At 43.0% G+C, this 26,179-nt stretch overlaps 1 protein-coding gene across 4 annotated transcripts in view; it reads left to right on the forward strand.

Moving 5' to 3' along the window:
- ATF2 (activating transcription factor 2) overlaps positions 1-26,179 on the forward strand; it is a 75,824-nt gene that overhangs the window by 17,694 nt on the left and 31,951 nt on the right. For 3 of the 4 annotated variants that reach the window (XM_090045427.1, XM_090045424.1, XM_090045423.1), the window contains 5 exons: positions 4,457-4,575; positions 8,233-8,361; positions 18,732-18,910; positions 19,283-19,397; positions 19,782-19,868. In XM_090045427.1, the coding sequence (XP_089901553.1) occupies positions 4,457-4,575; positions 8,233-8,361; positions 18,732-18,910; positions 19,283-19,397; positions 19,782-19,868 (629 nt within the window). Of the gene's footprint in view, positions 1-3,346; positions 3,544-4,456; positions 4,576-8,232; positions 8,362-18,731; positions 18,911-19,282; positions 19,398-19,781; positions 19,869-26,179 lie in introns of all 4 variants that reach the window. The other variant, XM_090045425.1, reaches the window with a different exon arrangement.

Below are 26,179 nucleotides of genomic sequence, written 5' to 3' on the forward strand. Positions count from 1 at the left end.
TGACACATACACAGCTTAAATATGGGTTTAATTTTTACTAATGTAGTAGTTTATTAACTGTCTAAGCATACATACAAAAGCACTGTTGCTATGCTTAACCAATTCTGAAATTTAGGTTCTGGACATACAAAAGTTAATATCGGTATGGAATAAGAGTTGGTGCCATAGGCTGACATAGCTCCCTTATATCCAGCTTGGAATTATCCTGGGTAAAAAGTTAAATAAAACTGCACTGAGATGCATATATCCCAAAATAGCCATTTCTCAAGCCAAACAGGCTTTCACTTGTTTCCCTGTCACCTGTTGGTAAGGTAACAGGTAGCAGGGAATCAGAAGGTTGGAAGGGACTTCAAGGGCCATCTATCCCCACCCCCAGTAGCAGGTATTTCATGCTAATACCCCTAGGATGGCTGGTATCTGTCCTCTTTAAAGCCAATGTACAAAACCAGAGTAAACATTTTGTGTGTTGAACTATTTTTTATGCTCTTCGTTGCTTGGTTTAAAAGATTTTTTTTTTCTAAAATGTCTTTTATATATTTCAGTTGCCTCAGGGAAATTAATCAGTAGTAGTTTAATGTAAATAGATGTTTAGAAAGGAGGTAAATGTAGCTTAGTTTTTGTTTAAATCTAAACTACTTCCAAACTATATGTGTCTTCAGGCTTTCGCATCAGAATTCTTAGCATTTTCTTTGTCAGAGTCATATTTTCTTCTTCTGTTTTGTTTTATTGTTTATTACTCTTTTTTTCTCAAAAAAAACAGCCTTCCAAACTTCCTGTATGTCTGTGACTTGTAAAGACCCAAACAATTACTAGTGGATCATTGAAAATATTTAAGTTCTATAGGGATAATGTACATGTAACTACTCCAGGAATATAATGAGAAGCTTTTCCAGCGGTGGAAAAGACTTACTTAATTACACAAAGATTCCAGTCCCTCTCTTCAACTTTCCTTGTTTGTAAGGTGCTCTTTTATTAGGAGAGACACAGAAACTGTATTCATGGTAGCCATTTAAAAATATAAATGCTGTAGAGGTGCACTGATTATATTGATCTATATCGTATCAGCACTGATAAAAGGAAAATTGACATTATCAGCAATCAGCTTTTTTTGGCTGGTGTTGTTAATATTGTCACAGATAAATGCAACATGCATGTGCACAGCTGCAGCATGCATGCAGCCAGGAATGCAGCCTGGCAGCTTGGGGAGCAGTGTCTGGCCAGTAAGTCTGTGGGAGGCGGGAGGAGCGTGCAGGAGGGAAGGGGTATGGGGGGTGAATTGAGGGAGGGAATGGAGCGGGTGTTGCTCCTGTTGCTGTGTGACTTCCCGGAGGAGGCATGGGGGTCATGTGCCCCCTGGATTTCTGCATGGGGAGAGGGCAGGCTGCCTACTGTGGGCTTGGGGCCTGGAGCTGTGTCAGATTCTTTCTGATGGATCTGCTGGCCAGTAAGTTTGTGGTGGGGAGGGAAGGAGCGTCGGGGAGGGCAGATCAGATTTCACTCTTTTGATCTGCGGATATTGTTCCTGCTCTGCCCCCCACGCCCCTCCCCTTTCCCTCTCCCCTTCCTCCCCACAGACTGGGGAAGATGCTGTTCTCCGAGTTGCCAGGCTGCATATCAGCTATTGTATTGGTATCGGCCGATATGGCTCGTTAGTAATTGGCCATCAGTATTGGCCAATAAAATCTTTATTGGTACACCCCTATAATACTGTGTGCAGTGGTACAATTAAAAATAATGAGTACCTGTCACATAAGTCATTGGAAGTTAAGTAATGGAAGAGTTCTTCATCTGCCTTCCTTACCCCAATCCAGTACTTATGTGATATTCACACACCGTCACATAACTATCACTGAAATCTTTTATAACGTTACTTTCTCATACTGATATTGTATAAAAACTAATAATGTATAAGTGCTAACTGAACTAAATGAAGTATGCATGTTAACCAAAATATAAAAAATTAGTATGGAATGTTTTCATAGACTAGATGCCAGAATGTCAATAAGTCTTCTGTGAGTTTAATTTCACTGTGCACACATCCTTTAAATCAGTAAGGTTTGGCATACTATCTTCACCATATTTCCTATGATTATTATAACTTTAGTACAAATAACACATCTTTTAATATCAAGGGCAGTAGTCACTATGCCCCCTGGAATACATTATATTTATGATGCATTAGCATGTTAATTGGACCGTAAATATCAGCACACCACATGTGCAAGTTATTTAATGTAGAACATCTTTGGTTAGTTTGTATCATGCTTTAATTTGAATGCATGGCATGATCATACAGGGGCAAGATCTTGAGATTGGGAAGGTGCTTCTTGTTGCCTATATGCTGCCCAGCCTCATGTATACCTGTGGCCATCCCTTGCTGCCTCCCATGGCTAGACTGTATGGTATGTCTTTCAAGAGGCAGGATGTGGCTGTGTCTCAGAACAGCGACCTGCCCCCAGCCTGGTTTACCTGCCTCAAGACGCAGCCACCCCCTGCTGCTTGAAAGGCACTTGGTGTACTCTGCATACCAGGACATTTAAAGCCATGTGGCTTTAAATGCATCATGCAGCTTTAAATCTCTTGGTGTGCCTTTCAGGGGACAGAGGGTGATTGTGTCTCAGACCTGCTGCCCCCTACATGGTCCCACTGATCACCTGATGGGGGGGGGAGGTCTGTCAGGTGGCAACTCTTGCTCTGGAACATGGCCACCCTATGTCCCTTGAAAGGTGTGCCAGAAAGCCTGACATTCCCAGGTTCCCTAGTGCCAGCTGCTCATTGAGTATTTAAAAGTCTAGGTGCAAGGGGAGTCCTGGACTGGGAGACTAGTTCTCTGATCCAGGGCTGTCCCATTCTGCAGTTGTATGTTCCTAAAAAGCATATGTCCTGCCGTGTATATCTGGCATGGCAGGATGCAAAAACAAACTGTGACCCTGTAAACACTGTCTTTCCTTGTTTTTAATTGTGGGTATTCATACAAGAGGACCTCTCAACACTTTGAAACTAGGGCCCCTTTTTTCTTAATCTGATCTGCTGTACTAGTCCAGGAATTTGGGAAAAAATCTTTGTAGTCAACAGGTAGAGATAGATAAAACTTAGACTTTTGATGGTAGCTCCCTTCTATGTATACTATAAGGCAAGTGGACCCCTGGGGGTCCACAGACTATGTCCAAGGGGTCCGCAAAAGATGACTATGATTAATTAACAATATGTGAATACCCACACTTACCATTCAAAGGGGTCCATACCTCCATTCAAAATTTTTTAGGGGTCCACAAATAAAAAAAAGGTTGAAAACCACTGCTATAAGGGGCTAACCAGTTCACAAACCTCAGTTGTTTGTCTCCAGCAGGTGGAGCATCAGTACCCCTTCTGACTGACCTGAACAAAAGAGGGAAAGGAGTATGCCTCGGAGGCGTGGGAGACTTTTTAACCACATGTCATATCTCCCTTTACAACCTTGTCCCTGGGTTTTGGAATGAAAAAGTCTTCCCAATTACCAAAACTGCAAGTGAATGCCACCTTCCAAATATTACCATTATTAATGTAAATACCATTTTTAATATGATTTTTTTATATATGCAACCTCTTGTGCCTCCAAACTAGCCTGGTACTTATTAAAGTCTATTTGAAAGGGGGCCGAGAGGAATTAGAAGGTAACTCTTCTCTAAACCCCCAACCCCCACACCAGTAATTTATAGTCCAATGCTGGCCCAGTCATAGGATTGAGTTTTATATCTATTAATAACACCCAGGCTGAGTAAATGGTTTGTCTGTCAAGATGAGAATTAGCATTCTTGTGTTTTGAAAAGTTTGCTCATAACATGTTTTATTAAAAATAACGCACACCAGAAGGGTAAGAAAATTGACCCATGTGTCTGGTAAGTATCTTGTTTTAGTCATTTTAGTACTTTCTACTCAAATGTGTAGAAGCCAATATGTTATGAAACATGTAGTAACTGTCTACTAAGTTATTTTTAATTAGAAAGTAGTTTTTAAGAAAAAATGAATGCAGAAATATCCTAAGCTGCCAAAAATACTATTTTTTTTCTACTTAGTAAAAAATAAAACCCAAACCTAAAATGATTGGAGTTTAGTTGTCAGAAAGAGTTATATGTCTGTTTTTATTAGAAGTTATTTAAATTAAATGGGTTGTTAAACTTAGTGATTGTGAGTTCAGGTAGAATGACATAGCAGCAGGCTTCTATAACACAAGTAAAAGCTGGATCTTAAATGTATTTTAAAATGAAGTTAGGTTTAGATTTTTATTTGAATTTTTCCCTAAAGTATGCCCCAGCATCTTTTAGTATTTTTGGATAAATAACCAAAGTAAAAATTAAATGACTGGTTGGCTTGTTGTATTGACAGTATTTTTATATTTTTATTCTGAAAATACCTATGCTAATTTGACTAATTGTCATTTTGAAAAAAAAATGCATATTTTTATTTTTCATTTCAGATCAGACACCGACACCAACTCGATTCTTGAAGAACTGTGAAGAAGTGGGTTTATTCAATGAGCTAGCAAGTCCTTTTGAAAATGAATTCAAAAAGGCTTCAGAAGATGACATTAAAAAAGTATGTTGGCAATATGGAGAAGTTACTGCAAACAGGTTTTTTCAAGGACCTGAGAGTTTCCATTCTTTTCATAATGTAGATGAGCTACTTTATATGGGAAATTATGGTCCAGAAATGATGTTTTTTATTTTATCTTCAGTTCCTGAAATGAACTTGTTCATTAACATCTAAATGCCTGTATGTTATGTAGAAAAAGCGCAAGCTTAGAAACCAATCCTCCAGCCAGTCCTGCTTAACTTCCACAATCCTGTGGATTGTGCCATTGACAAGCTTTTTAAGGACCTGGTCCTTAGCAATTGAAATCAGTATAGCCAGTCTGTTTACTCCAAGAGTGTTTGAGAATTCTGTAAATGAGATTCTAAAAAGATCCTGGGTTTTTTAGGAAAAAGTACAATTTGAGTGAGTGAGGTAAGAGTAGCACATAAATATTGTTTTGCACATACACAGTAGTTAGACAACACTTTAAAATTATACACATTATTTCAACAAATATTTCAATTAGGGGTGTACAGATAGATTTTTTGGCCAATACTGACAACTAATTATTAACCAGCCATATTGGCCAACTGATCCAATAGCCAATTTACAGGAATACAGCCCGGCAGCTTGGAGAGCAGCCTCCTGACAGTAAGTCTGTGGTGAGGAGGGCAGATCAAGGCTCTCATGTGAGGGAGGAAGTGGGGCATGGGCAGGTGCTGCCCTTTCTGGGTGATGAATGTGACCCCAGGGCTGGGAGTAGGATGGAGCTGCAGGCTCATCCAGAGAGGGGAGGGGTACAGCTCCCTGCTGCTGCATGCACCCTCCCCACCAGATTTGTGCCCAGGGCAAGGGTGGGCTGTATAGTGTGGGTTGGGGGCCAGGGGCTGTGCCAGCCACTCCCCGGCAAGGGGGCTGGGCTGGGGCTGCTTTCAGAGTGGGGCAGGTGGCGATGGAAGTGGTGGCTACAGGGTACTATGGGGAATTTTGGGGTAACTATAGCTCCCCAATCCCTCCCCAGTACCACCCCTGCTCAAGGCACCAGGGCTTCCAAGGGAAAGGCAGCAAAGCTTAAGGCCCCAAGTGGGGGCATTTATCGGTGACATTATCAGCCAAAAAAATCTGATTGCCAGTAATGTTAATTTTCCTGTTATTGGTCCTGATCCAATATGCAAGTAATAGATCAGTACGCCTCTAATTGAAATTTAGTAATTTAAATCAAAGGTGCTCAATCTCTTGGCCTCACAGCCTGGATAAGTGGTGTATGGTCAGATTGGGCCTTGCGCTGCCCTGCTTGGCCCTATGCTCAGTTTCCTTACCATTTGCTCAGCCTTATGCTGCTCCACTTTGCTCCATGCCTCCCTGCACTGCCCTGCTCAGCTCCATGCCACCTCACACTACCCTGTACCACACAGCTCAGCTCTTTGTTGCTGCCCTGCCCCGCCCCACTCAGCCCTGGCCCAGTCAGTCCCATGTGCTCAGTCTAGCACACAGGGCCATGCCATGTAGCCCACAGGGCTTTCAGTGGGTCCAGAAATTTTGACAGCAGGGGAGAAGCAATTAGGTTTTACCAGTCCCCTGCTACCAAATTTTGAGATCCGTGACAAATCCCATGAACTGGATGATGTGGCTCCATGGGCTGTGGGGTTGAGCACCCTTGTTTAAATGATGGTAAAAATCAGATACAGAATTTAAAGAAATGAAGCACTATACCGGTGCGCCAATATGTTGGTCTGATATCGGATCGGCACCAGTATAAAGAAAAGTGACTGTATCGGAATTGGCCTGATGTGACCAGTAAATGCCTGTGCATGCACACAGCCGCAGCACAGCACGCAGACAGCAAGGAGTGCAGCCTGGCAGCTTGGAGAACTGCATGCAGCTAGGAAGTCTGTTGTGGAAGGGGAGGGAGGAAGGAAAGAGGTAGTAAATCAAGACCCTTGTGGTGTGGGAGGTAGTGGGGCTGGGGCTGGGGCTGGGGCTGCCCAGCCCAGCCAAGGCAGGACAGGGCACAGGATGGAGCTGTAGCTCTTCTGGTGGGCATGGGGAGGAGGGGCTCAGCTCCTGCTGCTATGCACACCCCAGGAGAGCACAGGGGGCCTGTGCCTCCAGATCTGCATGGGGCATGGGTGGGCTGCAGCTGCGGATTGAGGCCAGGACTGTGCCAGGCTCTTCCTGGTGCATGGTGGGGGAAGCAGTGCTGCACTCTGATTGGGTGGTGGCAGCACTGGGGGGGGGGGGGAGAGAGGGGGGAACTGTAGCAAATTTCAGGGTGGCTGCAGTCCCTCCTGTCCCATCCCCCTATAGCCCCTTGCCAGTGGCACCACCACTTGCCCCAAGCACAGCTCAGCCCAGCCCCTGCCAGGAATAGTGCAGCACTGCCCTGGCCCCAGCTCACAGCTGCAGCCCACCCTACCTCCCTGCCCCATGCAGATGGAAATGCCCCCCCACCCCCATACCCTCTGGGGGTGCATGCAGCAGTGGGAGTCAACACCCCGCGGATGAGCCATTTGCAGCTCCATCCTGCTCCCTGCCCCTACCCCACTCCCTTCCTCACAGGGGCATTAATGTGCCCCCCCCATGCCCCATCCCTCCCCCCTCCCCTTCCATCACAACAGACTTACCAGCTGGATGCAGCTCTTCAAGCTGCAGGACTACATATTGGAAATCAGATCTGTGTTGGCTGATATGCCTCCTTAAAACTCAGCTATCAGTATCAGCCCCCAAAATCTCTATCAGTGAACCCCTAACACACTAAAGGAAAGCTACCAGATAATTTCAATAGTTCAGTTTGAAATTAAATGAGTTATAATTATATTCACTTTCTCAGGTGAAGTGAAATTTAAGTCATTTGGTCTAAAGACAATGTTGGTCATCAGAACCAATACTAGAAAGCTTGTTCATTTGCAGATTGAATTTTTAGGAAAGGTATGTTTGAATCTGTTAACTTGTTTCACTCTGTTTTCCTAATTATCTTTGTTTAAATTTGTTGTCTTTACATTTATTTTATTCCTTCTCGAGGGTTTGCAGGATCAGACCTTTAGCCTTCTCTTTGTCTAGAAAGGTAGAAGTAGGCACTGAAGACCTACTAAAACGTTACCTATGCTTAACAAACAATTATCCCTCTCACCCTTTCTCTGTGCCCACTATACTTCCAAATCACTTGCTTTTATTCAGGCACCTCCACTATCCTACGCTGATATGTGTAGCAATATCAATCCTGGAAATGTTTGCTATTTCTGGAGAGTATAGATATTAAAGAATTTTAGAAATGTTTTAATAGTTTTTTTTTCAAAACTGCTTATTTCCCTCTATCTGTTTTTTAGAGAGGAATATGGTACTCCAGGGCAGGGGTAAAGAGGGCCTGGCAACGTGGTCACATCGTGTTTAGACTGTGATTACACGAGTTCTCAGCACAGAGTCTGGCCCGGTCTCCTGCTTTTTATGGTTCCAGAGCCCAAGGCCTGACTGCCACCATTGCTCATGCCCTCCTGTTGTCCCCTCCTTTCCTCTGCTGCTGAGTTCAGTGGAGAGGTGGGGAAAAGGGGGGAGAGTCAACAACAAAGCTCGGTTTACCTCTGCTCTTGTCTAGAGTAGAGCCCTTACTCCTCAGGTGCTTATTTGATTTGTGTGTTTGTTTATGAATAAGTAACAGTTTTATTTTCATTTTTACTCTTTTAGATGCCACTAGATCTCTCCCCTCTTGCAACACCAATCATAAGAAATAAAATTGAAGAGCCTTCAGTTGTGGAGACAACTCATCAGGACAGTCCTTTACCTCATCCAGAATCCACTACCAGTGATGAAAAGGTCAGGAGCCTATTTTTCAAGATTCAGAACTACTACCGATAAAGGACATTGACTGATGCATTGACTTTTTAAAACATTTATCAAGACTACTTTAATGATCCAGCTATATACTGAACACTAATATTACTCACATGACTCATTCAGGTAATCGGTTCATAGTGAACTCTAAATTAAACTCTTAGGAAAGGAAGGGATTTTTGCTTTGTCGGCTTCTCTGAATATTGGTTAATATTTTGAATGCAGGAAGCCTTGTTTAAAGATACAGAGCCCTCAACCCTACAGTTAAGCTTTGCTCACAAGAGTTCTCTGTTGATTTATCTTTTACACCTCCCACTGGTCATCCAAAAAAACAAGAGAGAAACAAGACTTAACACTCCTGATATTACTACATTTAAGAGCAAAGCCTTTTAAAAGCCCTATTTACATATTATTAATTAGGAAAAAGTGGAAAGAAATTTCAGTTTCTGAAAAACCTTTAGAGGTCACCTTCAGCATAATTAAAGCTTCTTTATGTCTGAGGATCCTGATTTTCTCTGTTAAAAATTCAAAATTATTTGATTTAAACCCCCCCAAATTTGCATTTTTCCATTATTAAAATAAAATGCCATTATCTATATATATATATATAGGTATCTGTTGAACACAATGTTTTATTTATATTTTTACAATATTAAAGCAATTTGGAAGCCTGCCAGTGCCTTAATCATTCTAATAAAATGAATTCTAAATACCTATATATTTTGGCATTTGATTTTGGTATTTTTATCATGGAAAATCTGAGTTCTCCCTGCCACCTTCACTCACCAGGATGCATGTCCAGCTGCAGCTGTTTGGCCACTGCTTTGTGGCAGTGAGCAGCCCTGATACGCCAGTGCCCTGCCCCTTCCCATGCCATTGCCCCTCACTCCCAAGCCACAGCCCACCCAGCCTTGCTCCCAACCCACTGCCCCTCACTCCTGACCCACAGTCCCCTGGCCCTGGTAGTGCAAGGGGTTCCAAGTGGTCTCCATCCTGCTTGTGGTAGCTGCAGTGCTCCAGCTCATGCAGGTGGCAGCAGAGCCAGTCCAGCTCAAGCGTGAGCTGGAGGGAGGAGGAGGGGACAAATCATGCCAGGTGGCCTGGCCCCCACCCCCACAGGCAGCATCTCCAGCCACCCCACCCCTGACCCTGAGAGCACAGGCACCACCCTAAGTGCTGCCAGCCCTCACTGCCCCCAAAGGGCTCTACCATCCACTTCCTCCACTGGAGGGACAGGCGTCTCTGGGTGGGCCCCAGATGACAGTGATGCAGAGCTGGACTCACCGGTGGCACTGAGTGCTGCCTCAGACCCTCCTGCCCTGCTGTAGCCCCAGTGCCTGGACGCCTTCGCTTAATGCTGACACATTCTGTCACATGCTGTGTTGTGTTGTGTCAGAGGCATGCACACACATGCTTCTTGCACGCATGCACATGCACACATACACACACCTCCCAACCCTTCCCTTCCCCTCTGCCACACATGCATCACCCCGCCACATGCAGCCGCCACACAGTCCCTAAGTTCTGGTCCTCCACCCCACTTCTTCCCCCCACCCCATCCCACAGACTTACCTGTATCCAGCTGCTGGGGCTGCTCCCACCACCCTGCCTGGCTGTATTACCAGCCACATGTGTGCACATGCATGTAGTACCCTCTGCCTCTGATAGCCCTCCCCCTGCTTCCACCAGCCCCAAGTATCTCCTTGTAGGCTGGAACTCTGCCAGTCTGCAAGGGGAAACCCACAGTTTCCTTCTTCAAAGGGAAAAATCTGGGTTTTGAAAAATCCGCATTTTACTGCAGGCAAGGAAAATCTGGATCCCTGTTTATATCTATATTATTGGTGTTCTTTACCTTACAAATTGGAGCAGACCTGTCCAACTTTTGAAACGCCAGGGGCAGCATGCCACACAACACCTCGTCCTCCAAGTACTCTCCTTGTTTGTAACTGTTTAATGGAAAAGTTCAGCTATTTAAAGGAACCAGGCTAAGTGTTAAAATAATTTACTTCAAGATGCCATTCATGAGTTGTTTTGAGACAGGTAAATTCATGAATTAAAATCCCTCTATTGCTCTTTTTACCAAAATTAGCTTATTTCCTGCCCAAGAATAAGCATTCTAGCACTCTGATATTTACCAGAAAATAGTTTTAAGGATTTAAATGATAGCTCTACTTTTGTATGTTATTACCATCATTAAAAGAAATACTTAGAAATACTTAGATGCACATAACAATTGAACCATTCCAAAATGTCAGTGATTATTTGTGAGTTCACAGTTGTGTGAAGTGCTGTGGTCATGACAGGGGATGGGAGTGAGTATCCAGTCCAACATGTCTTGGAGTGGGAAAATAGGGGTGGAGTGCTTGCACTCATGTTATGAGAACACAATAGGGTGAGTGAGTGTTTTCACTTTTCTGAAAGAGTGGCCGAGAGAGTTTTCAGTTTTCTGCTTTCTCTTTTCTCCTATACAGGAGTTCAGTAAACGTAAGTAGCCTGCAGTTAACTAAAGGCTGCAGTGTGCTTGTCTGACTTGGTGAGAAGAGAGGAAATGCTTGGCCCCAAGCTTGTTGGCTCCCAGGAGTTGAGTGAGGCATGGGGAGGGGCCATGGTTGAGTAGGGAGTAAGGACACTGCAAATTATTAGAAAAGATAGATTTTATTGAGCAAACAGTACAAGGAAACTGCAAGAGAGCTCATTGATTTTGTGGGGAAGTAAGGGGAGTACCAACAAAAGGAAGAAAAGGGGGGCAGTAGAGTTCTAACTCCATACCAGAATGGCCAATTGCTACAGTCAGGGGAGAAAGGGACTGGGTGAGGAATGATGCATTATGGGATGCTGGGAGGACTGACTAAACCCATGTCAAAGAATGTTTGGTTTCCACACATAACAGTGAAATGTTCAAAACAGTATTTGATGGTTGAGGTACACTTTTGAACTGTTTCAGATAGCTTTGAACTGATTTAGCTAACTTATGTATCTCTCTGCTTCAGGTTTAAGCCATATTTAAATTGTTCTAAGTGTTACTTATGTCCGCCCTCAGCATTATAATTCTTTGGCAGTTCTTTACCAAATACATCACACCCATGATGCTGAAATTTCAATGATACTGTATTTTGGAAACAATGCTGAAAATTGTTGCTGCTTAATGATGTACTGTAGCTCCTGGTTATCTCTATTTTTGGTTGTATGATTGTACAGACAGACTGAGTTGGTGGTGAGGGAGCTGCATAATGTGTTGCTGCTGAATGAGGAATGGTGAAGTTAAGAGATGTGAGCAGAGTGATGCTGTTTGCTCTCTTGTGAGAGTTCAGTATTTTCCTCCTGTTTTCTTACTGAAGTGGGGAAGGCACATTTCTTTCAAGCAGGGCTTGGCTGGGTTAAAAAAAACAAGTTGCTGTCACTCTTTCATTGGTTCTGTGGATTGGTTGTGGCAGTATTTTTGCTTATGAATATGCAGTCCATTAATGCATGTGCAACAGACTTCTAATTATCTTTAGTCACATAAGAAAACTGGATGCGATCATCTTTAAATTGGCATTTTATTTCTTTTTTCCTACTCTATTTTCTGAGATGGGGCTGGCCAACTTGTGGCCCACAGGTTCCTGCCTGGCCACCACTCACCCCCAACAACTTCTGATGTTGGCAGGGTCTGCAGGCTCCCCTTTCCTCCTCCAGCTTCTACTTCTTGCCCCCATTCCTGGGGGTAGAGTGTCACAGACCACACAGTTGGGGAACCTGGGAATTGCACACAGTTCACAGGGTGAGGGAGCCCATGGGTTGCAGAGGGGTGGATGCTCAGAAGTGGACAGATCTGTTTTGGGAGATCCTTTTAGTTCCATCAGTGTTTAATAGTTGAAATTCTACATCAAATAGATTCAATTATCCTTACTTTCCCTATAAGTCTTTCAGCTTTAAAATAATAAATTTTTTAACTAATTTATTCTTTCAGGGATTTTTAATAAACAAACATTATAGTTTCTTCTTAATACTCTTTGGAGAGGTATATCTTAACTCTGTTCAGTTTGGTGGCTTAAGAATTGTCAGAATGCTCATTCTCCAATTGATATAGCTATTTTATATCCAAAAATTTATTTCTGTAGTATTCAGTTATAACATTGTACAGTATTTTTGTGTGTCCATTTGTACATGAAACATAACAGTGCTAGAAAGTTATTATATGGACTTGTATTTAGATGCAGTTTTGAGATGAAGACTTAGTTGTATTGATAGAAGAAATCATTCTCAGTTAGGTTTTTGGTACTTTGTAATTGGTTTAAACTTGTAAAGGAAAGACAGCTTTAATAGCATCGTTTTAGGACTCTGACAATACATCCCTGTGATCCTTTCTGCTTCTAAAAAGAATATCCTTACTTTTAAAAAGTCAGCATTCTGACAGAAATACAAAAGCTCTACAAGAAATTTTGGGATAATCTTTTGAATGCCAGTTGATTGCCTCGGTATGCTGTGTTTTGTTTTGTGTTTTTAAAATTGTGCATGTTTCCTTTACATTCTGTGCTGCTTACATTTATAATCTGCAATTGTTAGCATTTTCAACTTTAAACTTATGGTTAAAGCTCTTATCAAATTGTGTGTAGAGAGCACAAAGTATAGCTAGCACTCATGCGTCTTTCAAAACATTAGTTGAAAGAAAATAGCTTGGAAATAAGACAAAATGTAAGTTGCAAATGTTGCATTTGAGCTCATGTAAACATGCATGGGCTATTAAAACATATTATCTCTGAAGCTTGAAATCTGTTTCTGGATGGCAAGAAGCAGTTTTCTAGGGAGTTCCTTTAAATAAAAGCCTATTATTTAATTTAATAAAATAGGCAATTAAAAACATAACTGCGTACTTTTTAAGTCTCCAAACATCAGAAGTATAAAAATAATCGTAGTTGTCTTTTAAAATTCAGTGAAGGCACAGCCAAATTTGTAATGCCCTAATATTGTAATGTTTTCATTACTCATTTTTCATCAGTATTGAGGTTTTGCTCGTATAGATAACTTCGCATAATGTGACTAAATAAATACATGAATAACCATGCAATTTTTTTCTTTTTCTGCTGCCACCCTGTTGTTTTTTTCCAGTTTATTATTTTTTTCCTGCTTCTTTTTCAATATTGTTTTCCTAGAAGGGAATTAATGAGTTTCTTTGCTAGTTGTTATACTCTTTGCCATTAATAGGACAGTGGGAGTCATGGACAGAATAAGTGTGTGACATGACTTGCCAGATGTTTCAGGGGCTGATGGTCTGTATAGGTTGAAGCTGTGGTGTTATGTTGGGCAAAGGATGCTTAAAGGAGGAATTTGCTGCCACCTGGTGCATACAAGCTACACGGGGTCAGAGCTCCATTCCTGCAAGGCTTATGAGCAGTTAACCATTAGGAAATCCTCATGGCAGATTACTTCCTGTGCAGTTCTTCCCTGATTTTCCCCAGTCAGCCACTTCAGGCACTTTGCAGCTGCTTGCCTTTACTCTCAAAGATCTGGATCCAATAGGCAGTAGTTAGAGTTTGTTAACTGCATAGAAGGCCTTGATGAGTTTCTAAGGCGTTAGCTTAGTTAACCTTTTTTCCAGCATTAGATACCTAACATATTTTCATTTTGGTTTTCTGTGGGTTTTTAAAATGTAAGGAATAGCTGTCTGGAATTATAGGTACTACATTCAAATATTTTAAATATATATATTTCTTGGATCATTTTCTAAATAAATTCCCCAATCTACTCAAATAGAATTCACCATTCTATCACCAGGGGGGAGCCTGACCAGATGCTGGCCACGGAAGGGAGCAGGGAAGAGATATATTCCCCGCCTCCTTCCCCTGGCCCACCAGTATAGACCTGCATTTCTCTGCTGGCTGCTCCAGCCGGGGGTGGAGGGGAGCAGCCCCGGCAGTAGTCTGACCAGGAAGTAGGTTTAATTCCTTCCTCCCCGTCTTACCAACATGGACTTGAGCCGGGGTCTGCCTGGTGCTCCCCTCCCACCCCCCCCCCACTGCTGCGGGGGTAGGGATCTGACCAGATGCTGGCCAGCATAGCCCCCTGAGGCAGAGGGGGTGGGGGGGTAGTTATTCACCCCCTCTGCCCCTGGGAAACTGCAGCCAGGGTCTGCCCTCCCTGACTGTTACCACCATGTGCTTCCTGTACAGGGAGAGTCATGGGAGTCTGCCAGACACGGGAGGGAGTGGGGAATAACCTCCCCCCCGTCCCCTTGCCTAAGGGGCTGTGCTGGTACCCTGGCCCTGCCGCTGGAATGATGAGGATGCAGGGCCCTTGATGTAGTCCCCTTGCCTGAGGGGCTCTGCTGGCTGGCCTCTGGCCATTCCCTGGCCCTGCTGGTAGAGCAGTGAGGGGTGAGCGACCATGATGGGGGCTGCAACCCCTGTCACTGTCCTGGAGTTTGAGCCTCTTTTCTGCAGAGGGGGCCGAGCTGCAGGCTGGGGAAAGCTGCTGCTGCCTGTGCAGGTTGTGTGGTGGTGGGGCTATGGCCACTGCTCCAAATCCCAGTGCCAACACTCACCCCACAGTCTGCAGTAGCTCTGACCACCAGCTTATGGTCCCTCTGCCAGAAAGAGGCTTGCGCTCCCCAGACACCATGACAGAGAGTGCTGCCTCTATCAAGGGTCCTTCCCCCTCGCCACTCCAGTGGCAGAGCAGGAGCACAGCCAGAGGCTGGGCAGCAGGGCCCCTTAAGTGAAAGGGTAGGGAGAGAAGTTATTCCCCTTTTCCTCCAGCGTCTGGACTCAGTGAGGGGGCTGGACTCAATGATCTTCTGAGGTCCCTACCAGCCCAAATGTCTATGAAAGTCTGGAGAGGGCAGGAGGGTGCTTATCCTGCCACTTGCCCCGGGCAGAGAGCAAACAGTGGAAGTCGGGGCTGGCAGACCCTGGATGTGGCCCCAAGGGGGCAGAGGGGGGAATAACCCCTCTTCCTGCCCCCTGTGCCTCAGGGACATATGCCAGTCAGCATCTGGCCACGACCCCACCACTGCAGCAGCGCAAGGCAAATCCTGGCTCGGGTCTGTGCTGGTGGAACAGGGAGGGGGATTAAAACCCCTCCCTAACCAATTCACTTCAAGCTACTGCAGAGGCTGGCCGTGCGTCACAGCAGAGGATGCACTTAAGTGCCTCCCAGCTCCTGGCCTGAGCAGCTGCAGGTATGTGCCTGCATGTTCTCAGTCCAGAGGGAATATCTGTTCACTTGCAAATTGGTTCAGTCTAGCCAGGTTAGACTAAAGTGCAAAGATTGGACCAATTCAGGCTCCAACTTTTTGAATGCCTGTCCCTAGCCAGTTAGCGGGCTTTCATCCTAGATCCATCTTGGTTTGCTCTCAATCACCCTAGTCAGGTCCCCTGATCCAGGGAATATAATATGCATTTAATATATGTATCATTTTTGTTGTGCTTTTTGATATTTCAGTAAAATTAAAGGTTTTTATGTTTTGTAAAAATTAACATTGCCATATCATTTCCAGTCTGCCATGTTGCTTCACTAGTGGAGAGTTAGCTGTTTAACTGCCATAGCACAGTTTACAGGGTCCCATGTTGTTTAAGGAAAACACTGTTTCTGCAACTCTTGCAAAGCTTATGGGGGGATGGGTTTATTTAAAATATTTTTAATGATTGTCATAATCCTGAGATTGGCAGTTACAACCTTTGTCAGTTTTATTTACTTGGATTCATAGATGTAGGGTCAGAAGGGACCTAAGTAGATCATCAAGTCCGACCCCCTGCCATGGGCAGGAAAGAGTACTGGGCTTATATGACCCCAACTAGGTAATTATCAAGCCTCCTCATAAAGACCCCCAAGGTAGGAGCCAGCACCGCTTCCCTTGGAAGTTGGTTCTGGATTCTAGCTGTACTAATTGTGAAGTAGTCCAGCCTAAACCTGCTGTCAGACAACTTGTGGCTGTTATTCCTTGTTACTCCGGGAGGTGCTCGAGGGAACAGTGTCTCTCCCATTCCCTGCTGGTCTCCCCTGGTAAGTTTATAGACAGCCACCAAGTCCTCTCTCAGCCTTCTCTTGTGAAGGCTGAACATGTTCAGGTCCTTGTAGGGTCTGCCCTGCTGCCCCTGGATCATGCGTGTGGCCCTCCTCTGGACCCTCTCGACACTGGCCACAATCCCTCCTGAAGTGTGGCGCCCAGAACTGTACGCCCAGTACTCCAACTATGGCCTGACCAGCGTTGCACAGACAGGGGAGGATCACCTCCTTGGCCCTGCTTGTGATGCATCTGTGGATGCATGACAAGGTGTGGTTAGCCTTACTGACTGCATCCTCACATTGGCGGCCCATGTTCATTTTGGAATCGATAATGACTCCAAGATCTCTTTCTGTCACTGTGCTTTCGAGAACAGAGTTCCCCAGCCTGTAGGCATACTTGCTGCCCAAGTGCTACTAGTACCCTGCACTTGTCAGTACTGAATCCCATCCTATTCACGTTTGCCCACCTTTGTAACCTGTCCATGTCCAGTTGTATCTTGTCCCTCCCTTCTAGCTTGCCCACCTTGCCCCAAACCTTGGTGTCATCAGCAAATTTGAACAGGGTGCTTTTCACCTCCTCATCCAAAACGCTAATAAAGAAATTGAACAGTATGGACTTGAGGACCCTGGGGGACTCCATTGCCCACATTCATCCAAGTCGAATATGAGCTGTCTACCACCACTCTCTGGGTGCAGGCCCTCAGCCAATTTGCAATCCATCTGACTGTGTAGCCATCAATGCCACAGTCACCTAGCTTTTTAATGAGAATGGGGTGGGAGACAGTGTCAAAGGCCTTCCTGAATTCCAGAAAGACTGCATCTATCGTGACACCTGCATCCAATCATTTTGTGACCTGATCATAGAAGACAATCAGGTTCGTCTGACAGGTCCTGCCCCTAATGAGCCCATGCTGGTTGCCCCAAAGCATCCTCCCCCCTGCTGGTCCTTCACAGATGTGCTCCTGGATAATTTTCTCAAAGAGCTTCCCCAGGCTAACGGGCCTATAGTTGCCCAGGTCCTCCCTCCTCCCTTTTTTGAAAATGGGGACCACATTAGCTTTCTTCCAGTCTTCTGGGACCTGGCCAGAGCACCATGAGTGCTCATAAAGCTGTGCCGGGGCCCTGTCATAACCTCTGCCAATTCCCTCAGAACCCTGGGGTGGAGAGCATCTGGACCTGCTGATTTGAACACATCCAATCCCTCCAGAAGTTCCCTAACTTTGTCCCTAACTCGGTTCCCTAACACTTCTTGCTCATTACCAAAGAATTGATCTTCTATTCTCAAATCTTTCCCTCTGTCAAGCAGTTAGTGTGGGTATATTCTAGTATGTTTCAAGACTATGGAAGAACTATTGAATCTCATGAGAGATTCTTCATTCTACAGCGCCTATGTTAAATGAGAAAATTATTTTTAACAGAAGTAAGTGCTATAAATAGGTTTTTTTGTTTTTTATTGTTAATATGGCCCTTTTGTTTTAGTTATCAAGTCAACATGTTAGAGCAAAGAGAATTATGAAACTAATAAAGAGCATTCTGAAAGAGTCTGTTTACCAAGAACAGGTCAAACAGTAACATTATGTTGACTGACAATTTTCTGGGCTTGTTGTCATAATACCCAACACCCGATTGGAACAGCATTATTATTAGGGGTCTGCTTAAATCACGGAGAAACTAAACAATTTTCACAGATTGTTTATGGTATAAATAGCAAATTCCATGGATATTTCTTGGATGTACTCATACATGATATACAACAAAGTAAATTATATGTAGAACTGTACAAAAGTTTAGAAATTCTAATTTATCCTTACCTTAATAAAAACAATCCATCAAGGTAGGTGTCCATATCCCTATGGGGGAAGGAGGGATGAGAGGGTGGCTGGCATCTTCTATGTAGCTCATGCCAGGTGGAGCAGCCCTTGGCAAGGCAACTGCTGCCCTTGGTGCCGCCCTGCCAGCCAGCCCCCTTCTCCCCCCAACCTTGAACGGCCTGCGAAGCTGGGCCACAGCAACAGCAAGGATTGCTGGCTGCTACTGGGAGTTTTTATTTTTGTAAGTTGATTCTGCGGGCAACCCCATATTTCATGTTTCCCTGAAATACGAAGAATCATGAATTGAGTAGACCCTTAGTTAGTAGTAGTAGTAGTAGTAGTGATATTACTGTAGGATTAACAAGAGGTTTTCATAAAATTGTGATAGTGTTTTGAGATTAATAGGTGGGTTTTTTAAAATACCATAATTCATCTAATTCAGCATTTTGTAACTCATATAATGTGAAAAGGTACTTATACAATTCTGTAAATTATATTCACTATATAGACTGCCTTGATGATCTGTAATTGCAATGGTAAATTTTTTCTTTTACCTAGGAAGTGCCACTGCAGCAGACAGCACAGCCTACTTCAACGATAGTTCGTCCAGCCTCATTACAGGTTCCTAATGTACTGCTTGCAAGTTCTGACTCAAGTGTTATTATTCAGCAGGCAATACCTTCGCCAACTTCTAGCACTGTCATTACCCAGGCTCCGTCCTCTAACAGACCAATAGTGTAAGTTGTACATCTTTGTAAAACAAGTTATTAGAAATTTTGAAAAAGATATTCTCTCCTTCACAGTCTGCATTTTTATTAATTTTCCTATAATTCTGAAGTATAGTAAATCTTCCTAAAATTTAGAAATTACATACTATTTTTCCCTACATCCCTCATTCAACAACAAAGTAAGTTTACACTGTTATCTTTCCACAAATTTCTGCATGTTTATTACTGATGTCTAATCAGGAGTTTAAGAAATGTTAAGTTTGGACAGGATTAAAACAAAATTAATAATATATCAAGTTTTGTATTAAGAGGTAAGATAATCATCAACTTCTGTATACTTGTATCCTTTTAAAATGTTTATTTCTCTTGTTCTTTTTTTAGGCCAGTACCAGGGCCTTTTCCTCTGTTGTTACATCTTCCTAATGGACAAACCATGCCTGTTGCTATTCCTGCCTCAATCACGAATTCTAATGTTCATGTCCCTGCTGCAGTTCCAGTAAGCTTACACATGACACATTTTACTTACTTATTTTGGAAAACACAGGTTTCTTCTTTTATTATAATTACAGAAATGTCAGGAAGATTTTTAGACTTCATTTGATTTTATGATGCAGGTTTTTGTAATTATTATACTACTTTATGGTTTATTACTAATTTAGAATGATAAAGATTTTAGTTACTGTTCTAAACAGGCCTTGACTAGTTAGAAATACTTAAATTTGCTATGAAAGGGAGCGAGCGGTGCAATTTAAATATCTAAGCGGTAGAATCCAGTTTTATAGAATTTCTTATGTCTCTGGTAAGCACTAGTATCATACACCATGTGTGATGCTGGCATACTGTTTTTGTCATTTTCACTTTTTACAACTTTTCTTGTCAGCTTGTTAGACCTGTCACCATGGTGCCTAGTATCCCAGGAATCCCAGGGCCTTCCTCCCCACAGCCAGTGCAGTCAGAGGCTAAATTGGTAAGTGGAGATTCTTTGATCTTCCAAATAGTGAATAACCCTGTTATTTGGAATTAAATCCTACTGCACATGTAGACAGTTAAACATGTTTGTTGCATCGTGACTTCTATTTGCAGTATATTTTGTTCTTACAGAATACAGTTTCTTTGCTGTAATTGTAATGATGGAAAAATGAGAGCTACTGTGCAGAGGTCAGGGAGTTTGTCAGTAATTTCAATATGATTCTTAACACCAGGACAAAAATATGTTCCTGAATTCAGCAGTGTTATAATGTGTAAAACTGGGTAGCTACATTGTAAAATACTTTGAGGCAGATAATATTTTTAACTCAGTCTTTCCCCCAATGTTGAAGGCTGAGAACACTGTGTTAAAAGGCTTTGGGAGAGGGAGGAGAGACAAACTTACTGTCTTGTTATCAGTGAACCTTATCTCTACTAATAGAGAAGCCAAAATAGAGAAGCTGACAATAAAGAGGCAGGTCTTTTGCAAAAGATGTAGGGTTCTTAGGAAAAAAGACTGGAAAAGATTTATAGTTTTTATAGATTTTGAGAATCAGATATCTAATATTATAAAAGCCTAAGTCTGTCTGTCTGCCCATCTGTAACACTTTATTCGCTCTCTGATTGGCTGACAAACAGCCAGTCAGTGTGTGAAGAAGTGTTCCGACAAGGCACCCCACTGCCATGATGGTGGGGACACAGGTGACTGAAGTGGGGGGCGGCCTCGGCCCCTCCCACCCTATTCCCTGGAGGCAGCGGCAACACAATGGACAGAAGGGGAGTGCTCCTTGCAGGTAACACGGGGGGCCCGGGCCCAATGCCGGAGGTGGGGAGGGGAGTGGGTCTGGGCTCAACGCAAGTGGGGGAGCAGGCCTGAGGGGGGGAGAAGCCAGCCTGCCATGGCGGGGGGGATGAACAGTGGGCCCAGCCCAATGTGGCCACAGCAGCAGCTAGGGGAGGGAAGCAGCGGGCCTCCTCCCTCTTTCAGGCCCTCGCTCACTCCTCTCTCACCTCCCTCCCCTGCATCAGCCACAAGCCCACTCCTCCCATCCCCAAGTGGGCCTGATGTCAGGGGGGGGAGAGATCAAGTGTGCCATGGCATTGGCAGTGACATTGGGGCCAGGCAGGACTGAGCCTGAGCCGGGGGGGAGGGGAAGCTAGCCCAAGCCAGGGGAAAAGCCAGCCCGCCATGGCAGTGGGGGGTGGGAGTAGGTCTGGCCCAGCCTGGTGCAGCCCAACACGGTAGCTGCAGGGGGAGGGGAGGAGCGAGCCTCCTCCCCCCATTGGGCTTGGGCCCACTCTTCCCCCACCCCCGCTCCCCTGCGTCAGCCCCAAGTAGCTCCTCCTGTTCCCCTGCCCTCCAGGTGGCCCAGCTTCTCCCCACCCTCGAGCCCGGTCCTGCCCTGCATCAGGCCTGGGCCCGCTCCTCCCTTTCCTCCGCTGCTGTGGCGGGGAGGGAGGGAGCAGGCCCAGATGGGGGGCGGGGACACAGGGCTCTATCCCTGCCCACATCCCACTGCCACCATTCTTGATGGGCAGTTGACAGATATGCCTGTCAGCACCTAGGGGTGCAGGGCCCCAGAACCCCCCTGCACCTATCTCCTTAACAGCTGGCAGGCTTTGTGGCCTCAGCAGGGGCTAGCTGGTCTGCAGCTTTCACCCTGCTGCATCTTAACACACACAGTGTCACCCATGTCATGAGTTTTGCTTAACGTACAGTTTCCTCCAAACCCCTGCACCTATCTCCTTGAAACTTGGCAGGCTTTATGGCCTCACCGGGGGCCGAATCTCCAAATCAGCGCTGAATCTCTGAATCCAAATTGGCTGAATCGAATCAGGACAGTGATTTGAAACACCAAACCGAGCCACTGTCCCTCTGAATTAGCCAAATCCAAATATGAAGCAAATGCTTGGTGCTTTGAAGAGGCCTACTGCATGTAAACCCTTGTGGGTCATCACCAGTTGGACAGCTGTACCATAGATAGCTGAAAGAGTCACTCCAAGATGTCATCGGTGGGTGAGAGAGAAACAGCATTGAGATATGAATTCTGTAAAATCCTTTTAGGTCAGGAGCATACACGACAAACATCAGTTTATTAACTTCCTTTTTGGCCTCTACCCCAACCCTCAGTATGCTAAGTAATAACAGTAGAAGTATTTTCTACAGCAATCCTGTCTAGCTTCACTTCTCTGCTTGGTTTAGTGTGCAGAGTACTGCAAGAGGGGAGAGGAGGTAATACAGGCTGTTTCTTCTCTGTCCCCTCTGTCACACTTTAACACAATGATAGGCAACCTTTCCCAGCTCCAAGCCAGAATGATCCACCTCAGGACAGAAGTGAGTGGGTGAGCACATGCTAGGGTCTGTCTGCAACTGACACTTCTCCCCACCGCAGGGTGGGGAGAGTGCCCACACCTAAAGTCCCATACCACCAAACGTCATCAAAGCCCCATGTCAATGGGCCAGATACAGTGGACCTTATGATGCTGACCTCCATATTAAGGGAATGGGGAAAGGAGTCCTTCATTTCTGGAAAACAAATCATTGTAACTGCTCTCAGGAAGAATGCATTCATTTTAAGTCTGAGTAGTGATGAATATAAAAAATGGGAAATAAGTAAGGATAAGAATTCTGTTGCCTTAGATTGTCCTGTCCCACAGGATTAAAATAACCTATTAGAACTTCAAGACAGGAGCTCCAAATAATTTTTGTTTAGTTAGACAAGAAATTAGCTGGTTAAGTGTAAAAATAAATCACACAGTATTATGCTTTTATGAAGTTTTAGATGTGAAACATAGGAGTGGTAAAAGCTTTTAATATCACATAGGAAAAAGCAATCACTCAGAGAAGGCATAGAAATAACATAAAGAAAAACAAAGGTTGTTAGACTTAAAATTTAACAGTCTCATTAGTTTTCTCATTAGAATTTAGCTAATATGTGCACTTCAGTGATAGCTCATCTACTTTAAATGAGATGGTAAAAGGATACTCATCATATTTGTTCTTTCCTTCCTTGTCTCCTGAATGAAGAATGAGCAGAATATATCAGAATGGTGTATGTTTTTTGCCCATTTACTTTATAGGGAGTATTTATTCACAAAAATAAAACATTTAATTTCTTAATACTCTTAAACTGAAAGAACCTTAATGAGAAACTTAATGATTACAGAGAAATGTCTCCAACAAAAAGATTCTTTTAGGCAAACTAACAGCTAAGAATATGTCAAGGCATTATGGATAGAAACCTTGGTTTACCATTTTTGTTAAGTCTTATTTGATTTTCAAAATTTATAAATCTTTATTCACAACGTCAAAGCCTTTTTTGTTTATTTCTTGCATGTTGTAGTATGCAGCTTACATTTACAAGTTTTGCAAACAAGATACAGTAAATTATTTTTGCCGTTTGTGGTGTTTTGTGTTAAACCAACTGTAGGCTTAGATGTATACTTTTTATCAAAGAATACATTTAATTATTTGTGATCCTATTAATATTTCCCTGATAAAATTGAATACAGTATTTTTTTTTAAAGTACGCTCCTGTTGTCAAATTAAATTTAATAAGCAAAATTAATCGATATTATTTATTTCTAGCTATACACTATTTATGAGTCTTATGCATTTTATGTAGTTATTAACTATAATGATGCATTAAAAACAAAACCGCAGAGTTTTTTGGGTTTTTTTTGAAGAAGCAGTTTAAACGCATATTCTTTATTGTGAGTTTTTCTTATATTACACTAAGGAACTATAATATAAACATGTATTTGTTAAGTCATCTGATTGCCAGATTGAAACTATTTACTGCATATATAACAAACAAGCTGTGAAATTGGAATGGCTTTACATTTACAGTAAAAGCTCTGTTAATCTTTTACAGAGATAAAATGGGGTTAATCAAATATTCCGGTTAAGCAAATGTGCACTGGATGGTGCACTCCACGGCATCAGTGTGCCAGGAGACAGGGAGGGGGACTCCGCACAGTCTACTGTTTCCCGCGCAGGCTGCTTTGCCCTGGGCTGTGGGCCGAAACAGTGGCAAAGAAAAACTCAGCTCGCGGCGGTGAAAAGGAAGTCCCCTGGAAGTGGTACTTCTGGTTTTGTTTTTGCCACGTCGCTCAGAAAATTAATAGAATTTTCCAGCTAGTAAAGTGCCAGTTAACATAGCTTTTACTGTACTAAGTATCTGAAGACCTATGTCATTTTATCTGTGATTAAAACTTTGTTTTCTATAATCAAAAGAATGAAATTTCAAATCTTAATATATTGCCTTGCAATTCTTGATGTGTGTTAACTATAAAACAATAAAGTTGTTTTAAAACACACTTATTTGATAGATTCCAACTTTTGTAGAAATCCTGTATAAGATAACTGAGGTATTGTTTGAGGGCCTTAATCTCCTTTTTTGGTAAGACATGTGAGACATTGTCCAAACTAAGAAAGATCCTAATCATACCCATGTTTCTATCATGTCACCATATTATAAGTGTCTACAGGGATGACACATTTTTTTTTACTTAGTGGCAAAACTATCGATATCATTCCAACTAGAGAAAAGTCTCCTGCCATTTGTAATAGTCCAGGCAACATTATAAATACAAACAGAAATGGTGTCCATCAGGTACAGCTTTCCTTTGTTTTATTTGTTGTTCTTTTAGTGGAAGGATACATTTGTGGTTAAAACAAAGAAGTTAGTCAACTTTAATAATGTATATTGGATAGCTAAGTCCTTTGCATGCTTTGAAAAATCCCATTCATACTCTGTTACCCATTCATCCAATGCAGAAGTCAGATTCTAAAGGCATAATTCAGTACTAATTGGCTCAAGCTAAATGTTTTTCTTAGCTTGAGACAGCATATATAGCCAGTTACTTCCATTCAGTCTGGCATTCATGTTCTTCGTTATGTAGATCATTTATTTAAATAATTTCTTGAATGATGTTTCATTATGAGTGATGGGTTTTGAAGGCAGGCCATCCTTTGCTCTGATTCCTGACTCACCTCAGTGTTTGCCGCTGTTCCGCTTGCAGAAAGTTGTTACACCACACCTCCCTTCCTCCTTTCAGTGGGTGGAGAAAGAGGTCTGTGTTTCATGATTTTCATAAAGGAGAGGTTTTCTTATTACAGTCTAAAAGTACTTACATTTGGAATATAATTATTTTTACATGGGCATTGTAAATATTTAATTTCATGCTGGCATTTTAGTTCCTTATCTAAATACCACACTTCCGCTGCATATTTTGATAAACACCTACTGCTTCCTTACTACTTACAAATAGTCACATCTGAACACACAAAAACCATGCATTTGTTTGCATCTGTATGGTATGTTAGCAGAAGCAAGCTTTACTAAAATAGAGATTTTGTTTAAAAAATTGTTTGTTAAAAATAAGTAGTCAGCAAAGATGCTTGTTGGTTTGGGGTGTTACTTGCTTATGTATGTTAGGATTAAATGTTCGTATTGGTTTTCCAAGAAGGCAAAAACCTACCATCCTTGGAGAGAGACTAGCTAATGTGTCTCATAGGCTGAGTGTAGCCTGCACTCATGTATTCATCTAAAGAGGTCCTTCTGCCCATTATTTGAATTCTAATTATGAGCATCTTCTAAAGTCTTACTTGAGTTTCTAAAGCTGCTCTCTGGTGACATTTCGAAGTGTTACAAGCCTGGAGTTACCCAATGTAATGTTCAGCTTTAGCTGTCATTCGATTGGTTGGGCTGTGTTCTACTGCCACACGTGTGTTTGAGCTTTGCTGTAGTGTCAAGATTGCACATCTGTAAATGTTTACATAGTTACAGCCTTCCTTGGATTTGACTTGAAAGAGCACGTATGGGGTCTTTGAAGATGTATCAGTGAGTCTGATGGTGCTAACATACCAAAGTATTTTAATTTCACTGTTTCCTCTAGTTCAGTTAAATTTTGTACGGAATTAATCTGCCAGAACAAATGTGCAAACACAATGACGTATTGACATTTTGAATATATAATTTAAGTAATTGGATTTGTATTTTTTTTTAATTTTGGCATATCTGTCATTTTGATTAAATTCCCAATTTGGAGTGCCAGACTCCTTTTGGGTGACTAGTGTTGGCATTTCATGTGAAGAGAATTGCTGGGCTGTCACTGATGGACCCCGTGTTCATTCTGTTTCTTTGTTCCACTGGTCTAATATGCATTACCTCTGCTTGCCATGTTAATTGCTATCGACACCCTGTAGGGTGGCAGTGGTGTGAGCCTGAGTGCATTGGGTAAGAAGAAAGAGCAAACATGCAGAAATTGGAGGAAGTAGGGATTGGTAGTAGAAACCAAGAATGGAAA

The sequence above is a fragment of the Crocodylus siamensis genome, chromosome 4 (assembly GCF_052110815.1).
Source record: "Crocodylus siamensis isolate JL-2025a chromosome 4, ASM5211081v1, whole genome shotgun sequence".
Lineage (NCBI taxonomy): Eukaryota > Metazoa > Chordata > Crocodylia > Crocodylidae > Crocodylus > Crocodylus siamensis.